Source organism: Sturnira hondurensis, unplaced genomic scaffold (genome assembly GCF_014824575.4).
Source record: "Sturnira hondurensis isolate 20B ecotype Veracruz unplaced genomic scaffold, ASM1482457v3 Scaffold0001509, whole genome shotgun sequence".
NCBI lineage: Eukaryota > Metazoa > Chordata > Mammalia > Chiroptera > Phyllostomidae > Sturnira > Sturnira hondurensis.
Window position 1 is genome coordinate 568,926 of NW_028074140.1, and position 23,665 is coordinate 592,590.

Genomic DNA, 23,665 nt, shown 5'->3' on the forward strand with positions numbered 1-23,665 from the left:
TGAAACTCCTTCCCTGATCCCATCTATTCTCACCCCTCTTCTACCCAACAATGTCACCACAGAATTAGAGGTGACTGTGTAGAAACAAATATTTTAAAAATTTTATGTTTATTTCTCAATTACAGTTTACATTCAATATTATTGTGCACTAGTTTCAGGGGTACAATGGTTATACAATCATATACTTTACAAGGCTGGACCCCCAATATTTCAAGTACCTACCTATCATCATATATAGTTATCACAGTATTATTGATTGTATTCTCTCTATAGTACTTTGCTTCCCTGTGGCTATTTTGTAATTATTAATTTGTACTTCTTAATCCCTTCACCTTTTTCAGTGCACTTCCTAACACTCCTCCCCTCTTGCAACCCTCGGTCTGATCTCTGTCTCTATGTGTCTGTTTTTATTGTTTGTTTGCTTATTTTGCTCTTTAAAGTCCACATATAAGTGAAATCATGTGGTATTTGTCTTTCTCTGTCTGACTTATTTCTTCGATGTTCACTGCAGTGCTATTTACAATAGCCGAGAAATGGAAGCAATCCAAGTGCCTGTCAATAGATGAGTGGATAAAAAAGTGGCGGTACATACGTACAATGGAATGTTACTCAGACGTTAAAAAGAATGAAACTTTACCATTTGCAACAACATGGATGGACCTAGATGGGATTATGCTAAATGAAACACATATTCTTCTTTTTTTTTAAAAAAAAGTAGAAGCTCACTATATTTATACAATTTGATGTTCTGCTTTAAAAAAAATAGTATGCCAGGTAAATCTCCCCAGGTTAGGTAATTTTCATCAAAACAGCACTTTTTAATGGTGTCATGTCATCTAATTATAATATTTTAAGTAATCTCCCTCTTATTATTGAATTTAGAACATAAGAATTTTTACTACTATAAATAATACTTTGATGGTATATTTACATAATGGAATACTACTTGGCCACGAGAAAGAAAAATTTAACCCTTTGCAACAGCATGGATGGACATGGAGAATATTATGCTAAGTGAAATAGGGCAGTTAGAGAAAGATACATACCATACAATTTCACTCATTTGTAAAATTAGGACAAAGACCTCTTAGCATTTCATCATGCTCCACCTTCTATAATTAGGTTTCAAATATGGCATAAATTAGCATCCCCAGACTTTTCATTGCTCTTGAAATTCTCTAATATAAATAAAAATTCTCTAATATAAATAAAATGCACATATTAGCTAAAGGATAAAATATTATTTTTTAATGAATCCATCTCCAAAGGATTTTTGGTTTTAAATTTTGTGGGTAAATAAAATTACCTTAATTCTTAAAATTCAGACAGCAAAATTACCTGAATTCTTAAAAACTGTGGCCAGGCATACGCTGGTAGAAATGTTACAACTTGTTTGTAAACTTTTTCCAAGTCTAAAGATTTATTTGGTTTTAAAATAATAGAGGCCATCCCTGCTTTCCCTTCACAACCTGAAAAAAAAGTTTGAAACACAGTTTATTTTATGAATACCAGGTGAATTTTTAAAATAATACTGTCAATTACATACCAGTTGCTAAAAAGGGAGACATTAAACTACTGCAGTGGAGACAGTGCAACGGGAGGGTGAGAGTGGGTCCTTCCCTGAGCGTACGGTTAACCCTCCAGAGATAATTTGGGAACGGGGAAGGGCAGTCTATCCCTGACTGTCTACACCACAAAAATAAAACAGATGGAATGGAAAACACCATAAACGACCCATGATTTGCCTCTTACCACCATTAATATAAAATATGAAGGGAAAAATTTATTTAAAGACAAATATATTCCAGAGAAATGTCCATAATAAGCATCCATGTAAAAAATAAAGGGTATAGTTTTAAGGTCAAAAACCACAGGCCGGTTTAGGTATTTTCATAACTAAATCCACAGATCACTTGCTGCTTTATTATGCCACCTGTGGCCCTTCCCGGGGACTGGAGCCTCGCACAGCACTTCCCCTGCACCCGGCGCTGGCCACTGGAGGAAACACCTACTTCCTTTGCTCCCCCGCGCACGTGCTCATCGCCACCCCCATGTCCTCAAGCACCCACAAACATTAGCTGGAAAATATTGTCATTAATTAAAAAAAAAAGACAGTGGAGAGGAAGCTTGTGATTTCATGTCGGTCACTTTTATTTGCCATTTCTACCATCACGATATAACCCTGCATATTCATATAGATAAATGAGGCCAAACAATTTTTAAATAAGTAATTTTTAAAAAATTCAACTTAACTACAAGTGAGTGCTATTAAACTTTTAAACTAGAACACATTTCTGTTTCGTGTGGCATATGTAAACTCTAGTCACAAAGAGAAAAATAATATCACTCAAACAAAAATGGGCATTGTGAAGGGAGCAGATAAAGTTCTGGCCAAGATGGAGGTGTAGGTAGTAACCCTTTGCTTCTTCAAACAACAAAAAGGAGGTTAACAACCAATCTAAAATCAATAAACAACCAGAGTGCCAGAAAATCAAACTGCATGGAACTCCCAAGAACCAAGGGATTAAAGAAACAGTCAGGTAGACCAACCAGACTGATAGCAATAAACTACAGCAAAGAGGGTTGCCCCACCCTGGTGAATATCTAAGGCCCCACCCCCTTATAATGTAACAGCTGCACAGAGACAAGAATAGAGCAAAACTCTAGAAAGAGAGCTAAGCAATGAGGAGACAGCCAACCTATCCGACAGAATTTAAAGTCCTGGTAATCAAGATGCTCACAAACTGAGTGTGGTCGCAAAATGAAAGAAAAATGAAGGCTATGCAAAGTGAAATAAAGCAAAATATTCAAAGAACCAACAGTGACAGGAAGGAAACCTGGACGTGGATCAACGATTTGGAGCAAAAGAAAGAAATAAACATCCTATTGGAACAGAAGGAAGAGACAAGAATTTAAAAAAATGAAGAGAGGCTTAGGAAACTCTGGGACAACTTTAAATGTTCCAATAACCAATCATAGGAGTGCCAGGAGAAGAAGAACAAGAACAAGAAACTGAAAACTTATTTGAACAAATAATGAAGGAAAACTTCCCCAATCTGGTGGAGGAAATAGACTTCCAGGAAGTCCAGGAAGCCCAGAGTCCCAAAGAAGTTGGACCCAAAGAGGAACACACCAAGGCACATATCATTAAGTTACCCAAGATTAAAGATTGAGAATCTTCAAGCAGCAAAAGGAAAGAAGATGGTTACCTACAAAGGAGTGGCCATATGGCTATCAGCTTATTTCTCAAAAGAAACCTTGCAGGCAAGAAGGGGCTGGAAAGAAGTATTCAAAGTCATGAAAGGCAAGGACCTATTAACAAGATTACTCTATCATACAAAGCTATCATTTAGAATGGAAGGGCAGATAAAGTGCTTCTCAGATAAGGTCAAGTTAAAGTAGTTCAGCATCACCAAGATCTTATTATATGAAATGTTAAAGGGACTTACCTAAGAAATTGAAGATTAAAAACTATGAACAGTAAAATGACAACAAACTCAGAACTATCAACAACTGAACCTAAAAAACACCAAACAGCAAAAACAAATACTAAGCAAACAACTAGAACAAGAACAGAATCAGAGAAATGGACAGCACATGGAGGGTTTTCCGTGGGGAGGGGAAGGGGAAGAATGGCAGGAGAAATTGGTAGGAATAAAACAGATGGGGAGAGGTTGAGAATGGTATAGGAAACAGAGAAGTTTAAGAACTTATATGTACAAGCTATGAACATGAACCAAGGGGAATGCTGGAGGGTTGGGGGGTGCAGGGCAGAGTGGGGATAAAGGGGAAAAACTGAGAAAACTACAATAGCATAATTAATAAAATACAGTTTAAAAAAGGAGCAGATAAGATAAGCAACTGTATGTTCACCCCTATTGATGTGATTTCTTTGCTTGGCTTTGTTCAGGATAAGCTCCTTTCACTGTGTATGTTTCTCCATGGCAGTAAATTTTTAATGCCCGCCCCCCCCAAAAAAAGAAAAAAAACAGACCATTGAAAAGCTGTAACTATGGTCAAACAGTGAGTCACTGACCAGAATTTTTAAACTCTGCTTAAACACACACAAACACACACACACACACACACACGTTAAATTTCAATGGGGGGAAAAATCAACCCACACTAAAATAAAAAAAAATCATTAAAAAATTCAGTGGGTACTTTTCCTCTGTAGGGCATTATTTATCATGACAAGATGAAGATAACTATTGGATATATAAAAACCAAAATGTTGAATTAGTGAGATAACTGCAGACTAAAGAAAAGAATTCAGAATTCTTCTAAAACCTGAAATATATTCATACCTGGCACAGCCACACCATAGACATTTGATTCTTCTATGAAATCCAACATTCCAATAACGTCTGCAACCTCCGTGGTTGCAATGTTTTCCCCTTTCCATCTAAATGAAAAAGAAGTTCCATTTAGCACACCTATATTTGGAGAATTTGGCTCTGGGCAAGTACCAAGTAACCAAAAATGATGGCAGTTTTGCAAACAAAAAGCCTTTTTACATAAATGATTGATTATGTTATTATTTTTATTTTACTTATTTACTATTTATTTCTAGGAAGATGGGGAGGGAGGGAGAAAGGAGGGAAACATTGATGTGAGACATAAACAATGATTGGTTGCTTGTAGTATGTGCCGCAGTACCTGACCAGGAACTGGCAACCTTTTTGCTTTGCAGGATGGCACCCAACCAGGCCACATCAGCCAGGGCCAAAAGGCACTGTTTAAAGATGTGCTTTGTTGATAAGTCGATGAAATCAACAAAATCAATTTTTTAGTTGAAATTACTTTCTTTTTCTTTTTTTTAGAGTTTATTTATTTTTAGAGAGAGGGGAAGGGAAGGAAAAAAGAGAGGGAGAGAAACATCAATGTGTGGTTGCCTCTTGCACTCCCCGTGCTGGGAACCTGGCCTGCAATCCAGGCATGTGCCCTAACTGGGAATTGAACCACAGCCCTTTGGTTCACGAGCTGGCTCTCAATCCACTGAGCCATGCCAGCCTGGTTTTGTTTGACTCTACCATTTAGACCGTGTGTCTATCTACTTGGTTGATGTTCTAAAAAAAAGGAAGCTTATTGACTGGAACCAAATGGAGTCATTAAAATAATGATAAAAATTGACATCAAAATTTAACTTATGTTTCAACCTAGAAACAGACAGCCAATGGTTTTTTTAAATGGGGACACATGATTGAGATAAAAGGCTGTGTCTGCCCTGAAGGTAAAGAGCACATGGTCTGAGATGTTTCCATAGAGCCTTGCTGTGAGCAGGGTTCCCAGTCACTGAACAGGCAGTGTGACCGACAATGTCTCATACCTGAAGGTGTCTCCAAGACGGTCCCAAAAATAAAGGAAGTCCTCCTGATCTTGGACCATTAAATCTCCTGTGTTAAAGTAAACATCTCCCTTCTTAAAAACATTACATAGCAATTTCTTTTCCGTGTGCTTCTTATTTCCAGCATAACCAAAGAAGGGATTGTTTTTATTCACTTGAGAAATGAGAAGTCCGGGTTCTCCTGTGAGAAAAAGGCATTTTTCAGTGATTTGAATAAAACTATTATTATACACAGCGGGCATGTACCTAATTTATATCTGACTGACACAACCAGTGTTGCCTATCTTCCTTTCCTCCGAACTTATTTTTATTATATTTGACATCATTTGCTCTGGGTGCTTAGAGCAAACAAGCACATCGTTTTGCAGACTGCCAAAAATGCAAGTAACTTTGGAAAAACTAACAAAAAGAAAACTGAATGTGAAAAAAGGTACATACATCCTGGGTGGATAGAACAATGGCTACTTTTCTTTTGCATTATGTAGATTTCACCACTGATAATAATGGCAGTGATATAAATAACACCATGGCAATAATTTTAATAAGGTTATGATAGTAGTCTTATTCGTTGGGCACTTACTAGGTAGCAAGCCCCATATGCCCTCTGCAACTGCCGTCTTGTTTATTCGTCACAGAAATCCTTTGAAATTGACCATTAAAATCCCTGTTTCACACGGAAGGAGGAAGGGCCCCAAAGAATAAAGTCATTTACCAAAGTCCAGCCGATATAAAGGAATGTATGTAGTACTCAAAGTCAAGTCTTAATGATTTTGCAACAAGGTTTTTGTATAACGCTATCTCTAGTCTAATTAATGTTATTGGAAGTTTAGGCAAGTGTTTTATTCCTCTGGTATGTTAGCCTGAAAATTCTCAATGGGCAAGAGATGAGACATGAAATTCATTAGTTTTACTTATAGACACATTATCAAAATGTTTTTCTCAATCGCATTTATTCAAATGAATCAAAATTTTGGACAACGATTTGCAAGGTGAACAACTAGTTCTAGGAGAAGGTAGAAGACGAGGGAGAGAGCAGCAATTTGTGAAGAGAGTCATCATCCTCTTGACGAGTTAAATGGACTGAATTCCAGTTTGTTTGTTTATTTGGTTTTTTTAAAACTCTCTTTTCAACTTGCAACTACTTCCACACCTTCTGGATATTCTGGCTCCAAGAGCACACACTGGCATGGAGGTCAAAACAAGCCTGTGCTGCTGCGGCAGAGAATGCTCCTCCTCGCGGTCATTATCAACATCCCTGTCATTATCCTCATCTTCATTACACGTATTGAGCACTTTTTGGGTACCAATCACTATTCTGAGCACTTTACATATGTATCCCATCTGATTCTTATCCCAAACCTGTAAGGCAGGGAGGGCCCTTATATAATCTTTATTTTACAGCTAAAAAAAAACTGAGGAAATAGAAGAAATGTATTTTCCCTGTAGCATACAGCAACCAATTGTTGGGGATGGAATTTTTCTTTAACCAGGTCCACCTGACTCCAAAGCCTCCTGTCCATTGCATGTTCCATCAGTCTATACACACTGTAATTCAGAATTTCCAAGCCTCACATTTCCCTTAAACTTTAGGTTGTTTTTCTTTTTCAGGACACAAGTGATGGTTTCTTTCTGAGAAATCAATTATTGCAAATGCTTAAAAGGTCAGAGTGTATTCTTATCTGTCCTTTATAGGCATAACTTATGCAAGAAACAATGCTTTAATGGAAAAATAAAATATTTAGTAATCCATAATGAGAACAGCAAGGTAGGAAGAAGCAGTTTTGGGATTCAAGTTCCAAAATCAGATATTATTGTAATTGTAAAACAAAACAAAACAAATCAAAACAAAACAATACATATTAGCAAAGTGTGCTTAAATGAAATTCTTTGTAATCCCTTTAGAAATGGCTCTTCTCTTGAATACTACCTATAAAGTTCAATTAAGGAAAGATATTTGATAAATGCCCTTAGGCTTGGGATTCAGAAGACTAGGAAATCTGCTTTTTGATAGGTAAGGTTTATATTTTTTCCAGTGTTTCAGCTGTCAGGAAAAACAAAACAAAACAAAAACCAGGTTTGCAACCTTTATCTCCACAGCTGAAGTTAAGATGAACAGGATATCATCTCTGAAATGTAGTTTAAACATTTTGAGGCACAAAAAAGTCATTTTGGCCAGATTTATTCAGACTGGAGTGCCAAACAATTCTAAGTGCACAGCTATACATTTAGTTTTCTAGAATAATTATATGCAGTGGCAAGTTAATTGGAGCACTTGCTATCATTAAAATTTCTAACCAAAAGCTATAAGAAAGTCTACCTTGGGGGAGGAAGGGGAGTGAGGGCAGAGAGGAGGGGTGGTAGGGGGACAAGCAACACACCAGGCTTTCTGCAGGGGTGTCCCTTTGCCTACCAGGGGCGTCCAACTTTTGGGCACCTCCGGGCCACTGGAAGAAGAGTAGTCTTGGGCCACACCTAAATACACAAATGCTGATGAAAGCTGATGAGCAAAACAAAGGTTTTAAGTAAATTTATGATTTTGTGTTGGGCTGCATTCATAGCCTTCCTGGCCACATGCGGCCCACGGGCTGGACACCTCTGCATCATCTCATGTAATTGTCAACAATAATCTCATGAAATAAGCATGTCACTTCCACTCTACATATAAAGAAAATGAGACTTGGGCAGTTTGAGTGACTTTCTCACAGCAGTACAGTTTCTAAGTGTGCAAGCCCAGATTTAAATTCACATCTGCCTGACTTCCCGCTACACCTAGAATGTTAAATTAAGTCCTTTGTTTTTACGTTGTGTTTTGGTGATATAGGACATGGCACATTATTGCCACAGTCACAAACCAGAAGTGGTGGATAAAGAAAAATAAGAGCCCAACAGTAATCACTTTTAAATTTTAATAATTTATGATCTGAGAGACTTTGAGTCTCCTAACATCTACTAATTAAATCATTCTACCTACACTGAACTTCCAAGTAAGTCACATTACATGTTAGAAATATCCACTTTCTTTTCTAAATTTAATAGTAATTTATAAGGAAATTCAGAAACTGTGCCTGAGGCGGCATCTTCATACAGTATTACCTTTTTTCACACGGCTGCACCAGCCCTGTTCATTTCGAATGGGTTCATCTTTCTGAAAATCATACTTTATCAAGTCAAAATTGAAAAAAACCTGCAAAAACAAAATCAAATGAAAACACAATTTAGTTATTTGTGCAGTGACATCTACTGGTAGATTTTATGCTCAATTGAAATGAATTAGAATGTGGATTTATTAAAAGAAGGAGCCTTTGCTGATGAAATAACTAAATATTGAGACACCAAAATTGAAGGTATTAGTCAACAGCACTCATGTACTGGCATTTACTTTCATTTCTTTTATGTTGCACATTCCTTGACAAAACATCACTAATTTTAATGCTGAATGAGTGAATGCAAGCAATCCTTGAGCTTGACTACATTTCCTATTAACTATAGGGAAGAGGACCACTTCTCGCTTTCTTCTTTTTGTATTCATTGGAAACATACTTCGAAATGGAAAGTTTTGATAGCACTAAAATGTAAACTATGTGAATGCAAGGATTTTATTGCCTATTTTTAATTTACAATCTCTTGAAAAGGGATCAGATGCCTAAAAAGTACTTGTTCTCTGACACTGTGACCTTTCCCACGGGGCTTTGACCTAATGTCCCTAATCTCACACTCGGTACTTCTGTGCACTATCGTGGTGGGAGATTGCAGGTTTGTTGGACCGTCCTAATCACGCTGGTACTAAGCTTGTTGGACATCTCTCTTTGCTGCCAAATATGGCCAGTTGCCCTGTTCCTGAAATGTACATTACTGCCATGTCAGGCGGAGTCACAGAGTCACTAACATCTGACCCTGAGAGAGGAGACGGATTGATTCAATCCAGCCCCCTCATTTTACAGATAAGAACATTGAGCTTTTCTTGATCAATTAAGTAAGCAATCTTATTAATTAAGCTAAATTAGAAAATACTAAACTGAAATGGAGGTAATAAAGTGAAGTGAGAAAAAAATAGTAAAAAAGGACAAATAGAAATAGGAGAAGGGCCAAGAGGACATGAGAAATGAACACATATAGAACAAATAAGTGGGAAAAGATGAATGACATTGATGAGATAAATGTAATAGTATTATTTATTATAAAAGACTAAACGCAAATATCTCTGGTTTTTAATCTCAGTAAAATCAGCATACAGCTAGAATCACAATTCACTATTTGAATTAAAATATAAAAGGGATTGACTAACACTGATTTGGCACTTAGAATATGCCATTGTGCTAAGAGTTTAAGAGCAGTATTTAATCGTCAAGACACTCTATGAGGTAGAAATTAGTGTTATTCTATTTTAAGATGAGGTCCAAGGAAAGAGGTTGCAAAGCAAAATATATTGTTATTCTGGACATAAAGAATCTTTATTAAAATGCAAGACTGCATCTTGTTGGTCTTTGTCTGTAATTGGGATAACAGGATATTGGCTACTTGCCTAATGACTGGCAAAAAGAAAGATTCCAGAAGTTCCGGAACTGCATTTATCGTTTTGGCCAAAGAAGAACAGAGCCCTGTTCCTTATTCAATCTTTTCTCTGCTGTTTTAACATGCTTTATATTTTGAAACATTTGCCCACCAACTGGCGTTATCAGCTTTAGTGTTATTTGTTTTCAATTAATTTGGCAGCCACATGTGTGGCTGATATTCTTTCCACACTAAATTACTGTTCATTGTGCCCGTTATCAGACACAGGTGACTCGATGGTCAGAAATTGGGTGATTTTATAGTACAAATGAAACTTACATATATCACAGCATCTTCTAGAAGTAGTCAGGATCAGAGCATTAAGTCTCAGCGAGAGGGATTTCTGTATTTTTTCCTGCCTTCAAGAGGTCCCATAAGATTATAAAAAATGGCTGTTATAATGCACACAAAAAACTAGGTGCCACACGTTAATATGCCTTTGATGTATATGTACAGACACATCTTCAGCCTACACTGTGTACATCCTCTGTTTTTTCTGCCTCAGCATCTCCTTATGGTTCTTTATGTTCAATAATTTCACCAGGATATATTTTTCTGATGATCATTCTGTACCATATTTCACCTTACCCTCCCACCCTGGAATACAATGTGCTCTTTTGCTAAATACTCAAATCTTTATTTTAAGGAAGTCTTCTTCTGTTAGGTTTCAAGTGCTTTTTAAAATCTCTCTGACTTGTCTTTTTTCCTCCTACAAGAACACCACTTAAGCATATGTCAGAACACTGTCTTTGTTTTCAAATTTTATCTTTGAAATTGATTTTATATTATATGCCTATTCTTTTGTTTGTGTGACCCCTTAGTCCCATCCATCTTGCTCCCTGATGATGTTTACAGTCCTGCTTAAGTCCTTCAGTGTGATCATCTCTGCAATATTTCCATGTTTTCCTTTTATGAATTTATTTTTCAGAGCTGAGCAGACATACTTTCAAACTCCTTTTGTTGATTTAGGTTTTCCTTGCATTTTTGTCTTCTTTGAGCTCTCATTTTTAAAGGAGTTGGATTAGGTACTTTTTTCATTTCCAAATTGAAAAAAAAGAATTTGAAAATCAGAAATTTTCTAAGTAAATAGGAGATGTAATAACGCAATTTTTTAACCTATGGGAAATAGTTTTTCTAAATATTTCCTGGCCATGTTGGAGGACTTATTATTTTGATGTGCATCCATATTTTTTCCAGCTGCTTTTTATTTAGACTTACCTCCCACCCACTTTGCAAATTTCATTTCCCCTGGGGATTTCATGGTTGCTCCTTTTCTCAAATACTACCTCCAGGTATAGAAAAGAAGGCAAGTCCATAACTTTTACTTGAGTTTGTTTCTCAAATGAGTTGTCACCAAATTTTTTATATTGTTTGCTTTGGGAGCATATATAGGACACACAGCCTTACAGTCTCATGCATTTAGATAGTGAGTACAGCACACAAGAAGGACATTTGGGTCATAGGAACTCTGTTGCTGCCTCATCTTTTTCCTTCACTTACTAAATCCTCTCTCTGTTTACAGCCTGATTCCCTCCTGAGACAGTAAGTGTAGACCTCTGTGAGGGTTAAATTCTTGAGAGATATACTTATCACATCTCCCCACGCAACGATGGAACAGTTATTGGCCCAGTTTTTTCTGATCGCCTGCTATGGAACAAAAACAGTATGTGAATGAAATGATGAAAGACTAAATTTGTACTAGGTACTTTCCTCATTTCCAAACTGAAGAAAAACTAAAATAATTTGAAAATCAGAAATTTTCTAAATAAATAGGAGACATCAGGAGTTCCTGCATTATTGCCATTATTATAATCTGACAGGGAATTTAAGATATCAGAACATTAAAGTCAAGACTGATAAAAATACAAGTATAATACTCTTTATTATACTCCTGTGGGATGATTACTTTGGAATGATGCAGTTTCACTAAAGGAGCTTTTAATATAAATACCAGTTTTTAATGGAATCAGTTCAATGAATTGAGAAAATTAACTGTAAGGAATGTAAAACTCAGTAATATAATCACTTACTTTCCCCAAATTACTTTTGTTCAGAATGCAAATCATTAGAGCAATTTACACCAGCTTCAAATTTACTTTTTAACAGTTATATTTTATATCTCTTTTTATTTTGAAATTACTGTGTAAATTCAATATTATTTTGAATTAGTTTCAGTTTATAGCATACTTTTTATCTTTTTTGACATTAAATGTTTCCTTACTATTTAAAATTTTTTTGCTTTTTATTATTTCATTTTATTTCTTTGATTTTTAAAAAAAATATTTTATTTATTTATTTTTAGAGAGGAGAGGGAGGGAGAAAGAGAGGGAGAGGAACATCAATGTGTGGTTGGTTCTGCATGCCCCCTATTGGGGACCTGGCCTGCGACCCAGGCATGTGCCCTGACTGGGAATTGAACCAGCAGCCCTTTGGTCTGCAGACTGGCACTCAGTCCACTGAGCCACACCAGCCAGGGTTGAGTTTTTTAAATTAACTTACAGAAATGGATATTTAGCCCACAAGTTTTCAGCTGCTATTATCTGAGTTTATACATTTTGAAATGTAACATTTTCAATATAATTCAGCTCAAACTGTTTCCTAAATTTGGTTTTTTTTGTTGACTCATGAAAATTTAGAGATGTTTTATTTGCAATCATATAGGAGATGATGTACCTGTCATTTAAAAATTTTATTTTACCTTAATTAAACTGTTATCAGAGAACACAATCCATGTAAATTCAATCTTTTGAAATTTGCTACAATTCCCTAAGTAGCCCAATAATCTTTGTGAATTTTCATAAGTGCTTGAAAATAATGAATATTCTGTAGCTTTCAGATGTGGTGTCCTATTTATGTCCATTAATTCAAGTAGTTTGTTTATAATATTATTCAAATGTCATATATCATTGAAATTTTTCTTTGTTCTATTAAATATTAAAAGAGATGTGTGTGTGTGTGTATATATATATATATATATATATATATTTCTGTTACCAAATAAAAAAGATGGTTTCATCTGCCTGACACCACAAAAGCGAAACTCATGTGGCAGTATCTGGTAAAAAAGGAAAAAGGTTTTATTCAGATGGGGCATGACCTGGGAGAATGGTGGACTCTCTGTCTCAAAGTCCATCTCCTCTGTAAGACCAAGACAAGTCCAACTGTCCTCAGCATGACCAAAACAAAAACCAGTGTCCAGAGTTTCTGCTCCATTTTAAAGTCCTTTGGAGCCTGCAGGGGGTTGCTAAGTGGACATCTAGGTAGCTTAACTTGTTCCTGGCTGCTGCCCTTTTTGGGCTCCATCCTGGAGTCCATGGGCCATGAGGCTGCTAGGGCCACAAGATCGTGCATTCCTGTACCAGCAAATGCATCACCAGGTTTATGAGAAACAGATAGATAGAAAGATAGATAGACAGACAGACAGGCAGGCAGACAGCTGGTCATGTTGATTCTACCTCCTGGAGGCCATGGGCCATGTGGCTGCTAAGGCCACATGGCCCATGGAAAGAACAGGCAAGTGCACCATCCAAGTAGTGAACCATGAACAGGAGAGAGCTTCTTTGTTCCCCAGGGACTATATTAGCTTGGGTGTGGGACAAACCCAGTGCTTTCTCAAAAATGACCAATCAACTTCCCAAATTTTCATGTGCTTCAGATGGGTCCACCTCCCAACCAATCCTCTCCTTCCCCAGGTTAGACTGACAGAGCCTCCTGTACCACCATTTTGACTTCTATGGTGCATATTCCTGTCTTCCCCTGGTCTCGGAGAGGCAGTGGGGAGGGGCTTTATGCAGTTTCATTGAAAGAACCTCGCTCCGCTGCCATCCTGACTGGGGGTGGGAGGAGACACTCCCACCCCTGCTCTGAATGACCGTCCACTGGTAGTAACACTACTTATAATTCTGATTTTATTTTCTCTGAAGGTTATATAAATTCTGAGACATCTTCTTTATTTTCAATTTTATTCCTTAAAAATATTGTTGAGTACTTATTCTATTTGACTATTATTTTCTCCAAGCCTGTTAAAGATATCTGTCTATCATCTTTTGTCTTCCATGGTTGCTATTGAGAATGCAGCTATAAGTCTTTCTTAAGAAGGTGATTTTTTGGCTGTTTTTAAGATTTTAGTGGTATCTTGATATAGTTTTTAAATAAACCATGTATTAGAAGCTTAAACATAATTTTTGAATGATATAAAAATGCAAAGTAAATAGAAATAATGGATTAAAAATACTTAAAGAAAATGGAGTCAAATTAATATATATCAGGATCTATGCTTGCTTTTCATACTTATATCATGAAATTTAAAAACTAAACAAAATAATTAGGTATCATTATCCCCATTTGATAGAAAGAAAATATGGGAGGTTGAGGTTTTCATAACCTATAGAATACAGTTCACTTAGAGGCCACTACTTTATTTAGAAGTTCTCAACTTAAAAAAAAAACATGTGATGATATTTACCATAAGGTATAAGCACAAAGCTAGAAGACAGGCTGGCAGGTCTCAAAATACTTCTTTTGTAAAAAAGAAAATGGTACTTACTTTGTAAAAGAAATTTGTTCTCCCGACTGCTCCAATTTGCCCAGTGTGATTCATAAAACAAATGTTCCCTTCAGTTGCTCCATAAAACTCACACATCTTAATATTTCCGAATCTGTCTACAAATTCTCTCCAAACATCACTCCGCACACCGTTTCCAATTGCCAAACGCACCTGATGGTCCTTTTCTCCTTCTCTCTGTCAAAAGAAAATATTTTACTTGTAATTTATTAAATTCTAGTTCCCAATTCTTTCTTTCATTACTATAACTTAAATGGTAACTATCTAGAAGTTGCCTAAGTGCAATAACGAAGAGAAAGTAAAAAAAGAGAAATCATGTAACTCTTACAGAACTGTGTCCACTAGCTAATAAAACTAAAGTGGCCCAGAGTAATACAGCTTTTATTTTCCCGTATGTGGGAAAAGCTCTTCCCAAACTCCAGCTTATTGAAACATTATTTTGGTAGAGTTAAGGTATGAAAGAAAGTGCATTCCAGGGGAAAAAACATTACTTTAAAAATACTGTAAAATGCACTTGAGTTCATATTGTTAGCTTTACCATTATCTATGTAACTTTGAACATGAGGTTGAATAATATTCCAACTCAGTTTATTGTTCTGCAAAAACTGCTAATAATATCTATCTTATATACTGAAGTATACAATTAAGACCAGTGCCTAGCATATAGTAAGCAATAAAATGAGGTCATTTAAAATGACACTGTAACCTGTCTGTCATAGCTCAGTGGATTGAGTACAGGCTGTGAACCAGAGGGTCACAGGTTCAATTCCCAGTCAGGGCACATGCCTGGGTTGCAGGCCAGGTGCCCAGTGGGGGCCACATGAGAGGTAACCACACATAGATGTTTTTCTCTCTCTTTCTCTGTCCTTTCCTATCTCTAAAACAAACAAACAAAAACCCACTGTAATATTTGGCTTGCAAATATTATGATTATTACTTGTAACTATTATATTTTCCAATGTGCAATGTTCCATTAATTTTACTTCTAGATTATATTTGGAATTAAAAGAAAAGCTAGATCTATATTTTATTCTGGATTCAATAAGCACTATGTTAATTAATATGAATGAAACAATGATAAAAAGTCACAACCTCACACCGGTTAGAATTACTATTACCAAAATGACAAGAAATAACAAGTGTTAATCTCTCTAGGATGTGGAGAAAATGGAACCCTAGTGCACTGCCAGTAGGATTTACATAGAGAATTGCAATCACTATGGAAAACAGTGTGGAGTTTTGTCAAAAAATTAAATATAGAACTACCGAATGATCCTGAGATTCTACTTCTGGTTATTTTTTCCACTTTTTAAAAAAAAATTTAAGATTTTTATTTATTTATCTTTAGAGGGGAAGGGAAGGAGAGAAGGAGAGTGATATCAATGTATGGTTGCCTGTTCTGAGTCCCCTGCTGGGAACTGGCCTGCAACCCAGGCATGTATCCTGACTGGGACTTGAACCGCGATTGTGTGGTTCGCAGGGCCACACTCAATCCACTGAGCTACACCAGCCAGGGCCTACTTTTTAAAATTGTTCAAGTACAGTTTTCTCAATTTTCTCCTGACTGCTCTCCCCGACCCCAATGACTCTCACCTCCCACTCTCACATTCCTACCCCACTTCGGTTTGCCCATGGGTTCTTTTTTTTTTTTGATTTTGTTTTTTAAAATTTATTTATCATTAGAGGGAAAGGGAAGGAGAGAAGGAAAGAAGTATCAATGTATGGTTGCCTCTTGTGCATCCCCCATTGGGAACTGGCCTGCAATCCAGGCATGTGCCCTGACTGGGAATCGAACCGTGATCCTTTGGTTCACAGGCCTGCGCTCAATCCACTGAGCTACACCAGCCAGGGGCTATCCATGGGTTTTTATACATGTTCTTTGAGGACCCTTCCTTTTCTTTTCCTACTTTACCTCCTGCCACCTCCCCTCTGGTTATTGTCAGTTTGTTCTTTATTTCATGTCTCTGGTTATATTTTGCTTGCTTGTTTGCTTTGTTGATTAGGTTCCACTTATAGATGAGATCATACAGTATTTGTCTTTCACTGCCTGGCTTACTTCATTTAGCATAATGCTCTCCAGATCCATCCATGCTGTCTCAAAGAAGGAGTTCCTTCTTTCTTTCTTCTGCATAGCTTTCCATTTTTTGATCCATTCATTTACTTATGGGCACTTAGGTTGCTTCCAGTACTCAGCTATTATAAATTGTACTGCTATGAACATTCTGGTGCATTGGTTCTTTCGGATTGGTGTTTCAGGATTCTTAGGATATTATCCCAGCTTGGAAAAGTGTCTGTTCAGATCCTTTGCCCATTTTTTAATTGGATTTTTTGTCTTCCTGGAGTGGAGTCATGTGAGGTATTTATATACTTTGGAGAGAAACACTAAGCAACGTGGGAGTAGAGGGAGCATACCTCAATGTAATAAAGGCCATATCTGAGACTACTACAGCTAATATCACACTCAATGGGCAAAAACGAAAAGCTTTCCCCCTAAGATCAGGAACAAGACAATGGTGTCCTCTTTCAACATTTCTATTCAACATAGTATTGGAAGTCCTAGTCACAGCAATCAGACAAGAAAGAAAAGTAAAAGGCATCCAAATTGGAAAGGAGGAAGTAAAACTGTCATTGTTTGCAGGTGGCATGATAGTATACATAGGAAACCCTGTAGGCTCCACCAAAAAACTACTCAAACTAATAAGTGAATTTGGCAAAACAGCAGGATACAAAGTCAATATTCAGAAACTGAAGCCATTTTTGTACATTAACAATGAAATATCAGAAACAGAAATCGGGAAAAAATCCCATTTGCTATAGCAGCAAGAAAATAAAGTACCTAAGAACAAATCTAACCAAGAAGGCAAAAAAGACCTATATTCAGAAAACTACATAACACTAAAGAAAGAAATGAAGGAAGAAACAAATAAATGGAAGCATATGCCATGTTCATGGTTTAGAAGAATTAAAATAATCAAAATGTCCATATTACCCAAAGCAATTTATAGATTCAACACAATCCCTATTAAAGTACCAATGACATATTTCACAGATATACAGCAAACATTTAAAAAATTTATATAGAACCATAAACAACCCTGAATAGCTGCAGCAATTTTGAAAAAGAAGAGCAAAGTAGGAGGGATCACAATACCTGATATCAAACTATTCTAAGGTCACTGTAATCAAAACAGCCTGGTATTGGCAGAAGAACTGACATGTAGATCAGTGGAACAGAAGAGAGAGCCCAGAAATAAACCCAAGTTTCTATGGTCAATTAATATTTGAAAAGGAGGCAGAAGCATAAAATGGAGTAAAAAATAGCCTCTTCAACAAATGGTGCTGGGAGACCTGGACGGCTACATGCAAAAAAACAAAATCGACCACCAACTTATGCTATACACAAAAGTAAACTCAAGGTGGATAAAGGACTTAAATATAAGTTGCGACACCAGACTAGTCCTAGGGCAGAACATAGGCAGGAACATCTCAGATAATCCATGCAGCAATATTTCCACCAATATGTCCCCTAGAGCAAGGTACATAAAGGAAAGAATAAACAAATGGGACTTCATAAAAAAAAAGCTTCTGCACGGATAAAGAAAACATCAGCAAAATGAAAAGTGAACCAACTGTATGGGAAAATATACTTGCCAATGATATCTCAGATCTCCAAAATATACTTCTGATTGTTTATCTGAGAAAATGAAAACACTAATTTGAAAAGACAATGCACCTCTGTGTTCACTGCAGAGACAATGTATCGATAGCAGGAGGGTACTGTTTATCTTGACAGTATTATTAGACTTTTTAAAACTGTTAAAAACAAATTTGATAAAACATAAAAATTAAATTAAAAAATAAAATAAGAGACAGCTAGACTGTGGGTACATTGGAAATAACATTCTGACCTGTTTCAGGCTTAGGCCCACACAAGGGGGTTAACATAAATATTTTATGGATAGAGAAAAAAACTCATTCATACAAGAGCAGCTCCTTCCAAGTCAGAGGATTCTTTTCAACCGCTAAATATAGCTCCGAGCTGTCTGTCCTGGTTCACACCTGTGGGCTTGTCAGCTATCGCCTACCTGGCAGCAACTAGTTCTTGGACCTTGCACTGCTATTTTCCCATATAAAACACTAGTGTTGGCAAATCTTAGGATTCATTCTGCTTGAACAGTGAACACTATTTAATATGGCCTAACTCTTGGATGCTTTTCAGGTCAGAGATAAGTTTTAGCAAGTGTTATTATTTATAAAATATGTTGGCATACTCTGAAAACCAGTCAAAAGGAATCTAATGAGCAAACTAAGGAGCAAAACAGAACGAGAGACATGGAAACAGGGAACAGACTGACAGCTGCCAGAGGGAAGTGGGAGGGGAGAATGGTCAAAAGAGAGGGAGAGAGTAGTCAAAGAACATATATGAATGACCCATGGACATGGACAAGGGTGTGGGGATGGACTGTGGGAGTGGGTGAAGGGACAGGATGGAGGAGGGCAAAGGGGGAAAAATGGGGACCACTGTAATAGAATAAACAAGAATATCAAAAAGAAAAAAAGGTAAAAAGCTTCCCCAAATATCCAATTTTAATGCAGTTTCAATAAGAATAGCATAGTTTCTGAGCAGAAAAAAGGTGGTTTATGAATCACATTCCACAGACTTTAATCTATGTGGGCTATAACCACACAAGCTTACTAAGAATATACATGCATCAAAATAATTTAGTTGGTATAGAAAATCAGATTCTCAAAACTAAGACAGGGCTTTTGTCAAGAAATATAAAATTCATTTATTGAACTCTCCAGGTATTTTTATTCTATTTTCCTCTCCTTTTAAAGAAAATCTGGAAGATCATGCTTTAAGTCTTACGAGAAAAGGTTAACTGATTCATTACTTAGTGTTGTGGGAAAAAGACAGTCTGTATCTCCTGTCAAAAAGTATGCATATGATAGAAAAGTTGGGAAGTACAAAAAAAAAAGAAATAAAAGCTGTAATTCTATCACACCATTCTTATTTTTATATATCCAGATAAAATGTTATATACCACACTATGTATAGAGCTAAATACTATTCTACTTTATTAATATATATTACATTCTGAGCATTATTCTAAATTATCAGCTCTTATCCTTTAAAAACATGATTATATGATTTTCATGTAATGATATCACAATTTATTTATTATCACCTATTTTGGGGTAACCACACTGTTTATAAATGTTCACCCTTATAAATAATAGTGAGTGAATGTCTTGTTTATAAATCTTGGCATCTCATTAGGATAGACAGATTCCTGGAAGAAGCTAATAGTTGTAAATATTTTTATGATTTTGCTATCAAATTGTTGTGTAAAAAGAACATCCTATTTATATAATGCCTCCTCAATGCACCAGAACTAAAGACTTCCAGAGGGTGGAGGGTGGGAGGTGGGGATGGCTGGGGTGGGGGGGAGGGTGGGGAAAAATGGAGACAACTGTACTTGAACAACGATTAAAAAAAATAATTGATTTGATAAGAAAATGTGGTGTATTCATTTCTAGATTCAATTTGTTTTTTCTGTGATTTTACACAAGCTGAATATCATATAATAAATAAGATTAATATTTTATTTTAATGGCATCATTCATTTCCTTTTAATTTTACCTTTAATATTTTTATTTGATGTGTTTATTCTTATAATTAAATATATTATTCTCTTCTCCTGTTCCTATTTCTTAATTTATGATTAAAAATCTTTCTCAACTCATAGCCAAAAAAAGTCAGTAGATTTTACATTTAACCATTATATTCATCTACAATTAAACTTGTGAGAAAAGTGTAACATTTTATATTTCATATAATGATTGATCTAATTTATTTCCAATTCAGACTTCATAAAAGTTTAATTTTAAATTCAATCAACAATACTTACACAAAGACTTGCAAATGAAAATTCTTCAATTAATGTCTAAAATTTTATGAACATCTTTAAGCTGATTTAGTAAGCATCTATAAACAAAATACTTTTAAACAATTCTCTAAAATCTTTCTTTAAAAGATAACTGAGAACCTAAATATAAGCACTACTGAGGGAGTAAAATATAAAGGACTTAACTGACATGTGATAGAAATTATTTTACAGTTTATTGAGATCATTATCTAAAGGTGTCATTGACATTATTCAGATTTTTGTTTGCTTGATTCAAATTATATCTAGGTAATAAATATAAATAAAATAATATATAAAGATAAAAATAAAAATACATTAAAGTAATATATAAATAACAATAATATAAAAATTATGTGAAGCCCTATAGCAAGCCCAAAAGATACTGTTATTTTTGGCAAACACACACACAAAAACTCTCACTCACTCATCTGTATATACATATATGGAGAGAGAAAAAGGAAAAGAACCCAAAAGTTTTTAAAAAACAAGTTTGCACAGGAATGGAAATTTTATCTGAAAGATATACACAATACAATGTTACCATAAAGTCTAAATCAAGGGTTAGCAAACTACAGCCTACAGGGTCCCAATCTAGACTATGTCCTGTTTTTATAAATAAAGTTTTATTAGAACATAGTCATACCGATTTATATGAATTGTCTATTTCTTTTGCAACACAGAGGCAGATGTAAGTAGTTGTGACAGAGACAGAATGACCCCCCAACCCCCCAAAACTTACTAATTTGATGCTTTACAGAAAAAGCTTGCTGACTCCTGTCTAAATTATAAATAAAGTGAAAGAGCAACAAGTTCTCTACTGACACAAGTCAAACACCATTTGGTTCATTGTACGACACTGGTGCTGCAAATGTTGGTTCATTAAGCTTTCTCATCCAGATTCCCAGGTATGTCCATTTTATGATTCTCAAAATGGGCTTTATCTCATTGGAAATAACTGGGCATCGGTTTTATTTGTAAAAGAGGTGAGGAGAGTTTTGGGCACATTGAGCATATCGGTAGGTGGGCAAGATTTTGGTCAGATAAGTCTTTTAAAAAAACAACTACCCACCTAGTGATGTTGTGAAACTCTCCTGTGACCCTGGAAGGTGACTGGAAGCCAAGGGAAGGCATCCAGCAGAGCCTGATGGAAAAACAACAGCGCTTGGCTCCACCGGGCACAGTGGACTGGGAGGATGGCAGGGTCAAGGAGAGTGGCTGAAGTGGTCCAGATAAAAGATGATAAAGGCAAGAACCCAGATTACGGTCAGAAAAATGGAAGAGGAGAGTCCGCAGAATGACAGAGGCGAGGCAGGAAAAAATAATCAGAATTGGTAAAAAAGAGCCTTAAAAAGTGATCCTGGAAAACACAGAAATTGAGAGGACGGTCTGAGGTTTGCTAATTATTTTTGGATTTACATGTGTCCATTTTGAAATCGCTGTAAAGCAAGCAGTGCTTCGTGTAAGACAGAACCAGGTCTTTGTAACCCCTACCTGTAGTTTTAAAAATCCCCTTCTTTGTTCATCAATCCCCTGAAGCCTCCTTTAGAACAAATTCCTACTCCTTTAATCCTTTCTGAGCCAGGAGGTCACTACCTAAATACCATGGGGTATCTAAATACGCTGGGAATAGAATGAGGAGAGCATGCGCACATAAATATGAATACAATTAATTAAATGAACAAATATGTAACATCTGCATGTATATACACACAAGAGAAAGACAAGCGTGGCAGAGAGAGACAAAGAGTTGGACAGAGCCAGAGACAGGGTGATGAGACAGAGAGAGACTGAAAGCAGGAAAGACAGAGTGAAAGCTAAAGAAAGTGAAAAGAGACCCACAAAGAAAGAAAGCAAAATATAGAGACATAAAGAGCAAGAGGAGAGAGAGAGAGACAGAGAATATAAACAAACAAAGAGTAAAACAGAGATGCTCCACAGAAACCCAGACACAGAGTGACATGTGCAGGGACATATGCACACTGGGAGTGAGATACACAGGCGCGCAGAGAGATGCTCTCTTTCTCTTTCACGCGGGGGCTCGTGCACACACACACACTGTCTCTCACAGAGAAGCAAAAGAAAACCCCAACAAACCTGGACACAGACATACTTGAAAAACCGAGAGAGCCGCACACATACGAGGCACACTAATATGTAGACACAGTTGCACACAGAGACATAGTAATTAAGACACACACAAAGATATACATACAAACACAAGAGAAGATGTACAAACAGAAACTGACCTAGAGAGAGAGAGAGGCCAAGAAAGAGTGAGTACAGATATACAGAGTGCAGAACAGGAGCAAGAAACATGTTTGCAGCCAAATCAGGAGAAGCAAAGGGAGTAAATATCTGAGTAAATATTTGAGTTCCATGTCCAGGTACTATCTCATTTTAATCACCACAATACTCTATAAAATAAGACGCATTATCCTCATTTTGCACATTGAGGTAATGAAGTTCAGGTCCAAGGTCACATACCAAATAAGCAGAGAGAGAATTTGAAGACATGAAAATGTAAGTGCTATGTGGGCAGGGAATGTTGCCAGTTCTATCTGCTGTACTAACTGCCTAGGACAATGCCTGGTGCACAAGTGATCCTCACAACCCATCTGTAAAAGGAAGAAAGAAAGAAAGGGAGGGAGGATGGAAGGGGAAGAAAGGAGGGAAAGAAAAGAAAGGAAATAGTGAGAAAAACCAGCTTTAATAACCCCTTAAAAGCCCATACTCTATTTTTCCAAGCCTTTCCCCATGATTTCATTAATGGGAAGCAATCAGAACTTAAGTTTCTGACTCAGTAGTTAGTGTTTAAATGTTGACACGCTCCCACCTACATATAGAGCAAGCCATTTCACGATATGCAGAAGGTACTCATTTTATCTTCAGCCATTTAAAATCCCATTTGGAATTTAAAAGAGAATTTACTGAATGGATCAGAGCTTTTCATATTGCCCCAAATCTTGGATTTTCAGCAGACCGGTTTCATTCTGGCTTTCAGTGCCAAGCATCAAATTGATGAGACCGTACCCGTGAAAGAGTCACATTGACTTCAACCAAAGCTCCTGTTTCCTCAAAACCTTCTTTGGGACCTGTGTTTCCAACAGTGCTGCCTGTTGGCCCACTATTATGTGAGGCAGTGATTGAGCTATAGTTTCCTCCTACCGGGTCACAGATTTGTTTACTCAGTAGTGGGAGATAGCAGGCCTCTAACAAAGTCTCTTTCTTCTAGAACATGTGCTTAATCTTACTCAGAGAATCCATAACACACCC

The 23,665-nt window shown here is 36.5% G+C and overlaps 1 protein-coding gene across 2 annotated transcripts in view; it reads right to left on the reverse strand.

The window, feature by feature from the left end:
• Positions 1-23,665, reverse strand: part of SLC27A6 (solute carrier family 27 member 6) — a 68,815-nt gene that overhangs the window by 1,533 nt on the left and 43,617 nt on the right. The window contains exons 5-10 of one of the 2 annotated variants that reach the window (XM_037028427.1): positions 14,445-14,639; positions 8,441-8,531; positions 7,758-7,844; positions 5,330-5,528; positions 4,308-4,405; positions 1,339-1,469 (exon numbers count right to left, since the gene is read on the reverse strand). In XM_037028427.1, the coding sequence (XP_036884322.1) occupies positions 1,339-1,469; positions 4,308-4,405; positions 5,330-5,528; positions 7,758-7,844; positions 8,441-8,531; positions 14,445-14,639 (801 nt within the window). The remainder of the gene's footprint in view (positions 1-1,338; positions 1,470-4,307; positions 4,406-5,329; positions 5,529-7,757; positions 7,845-8,440; positions 8,532-14,444; positions 14,640-23,665) is intronic. The other variant, XM_037028433.1, reaches the window with a different exon arrangement.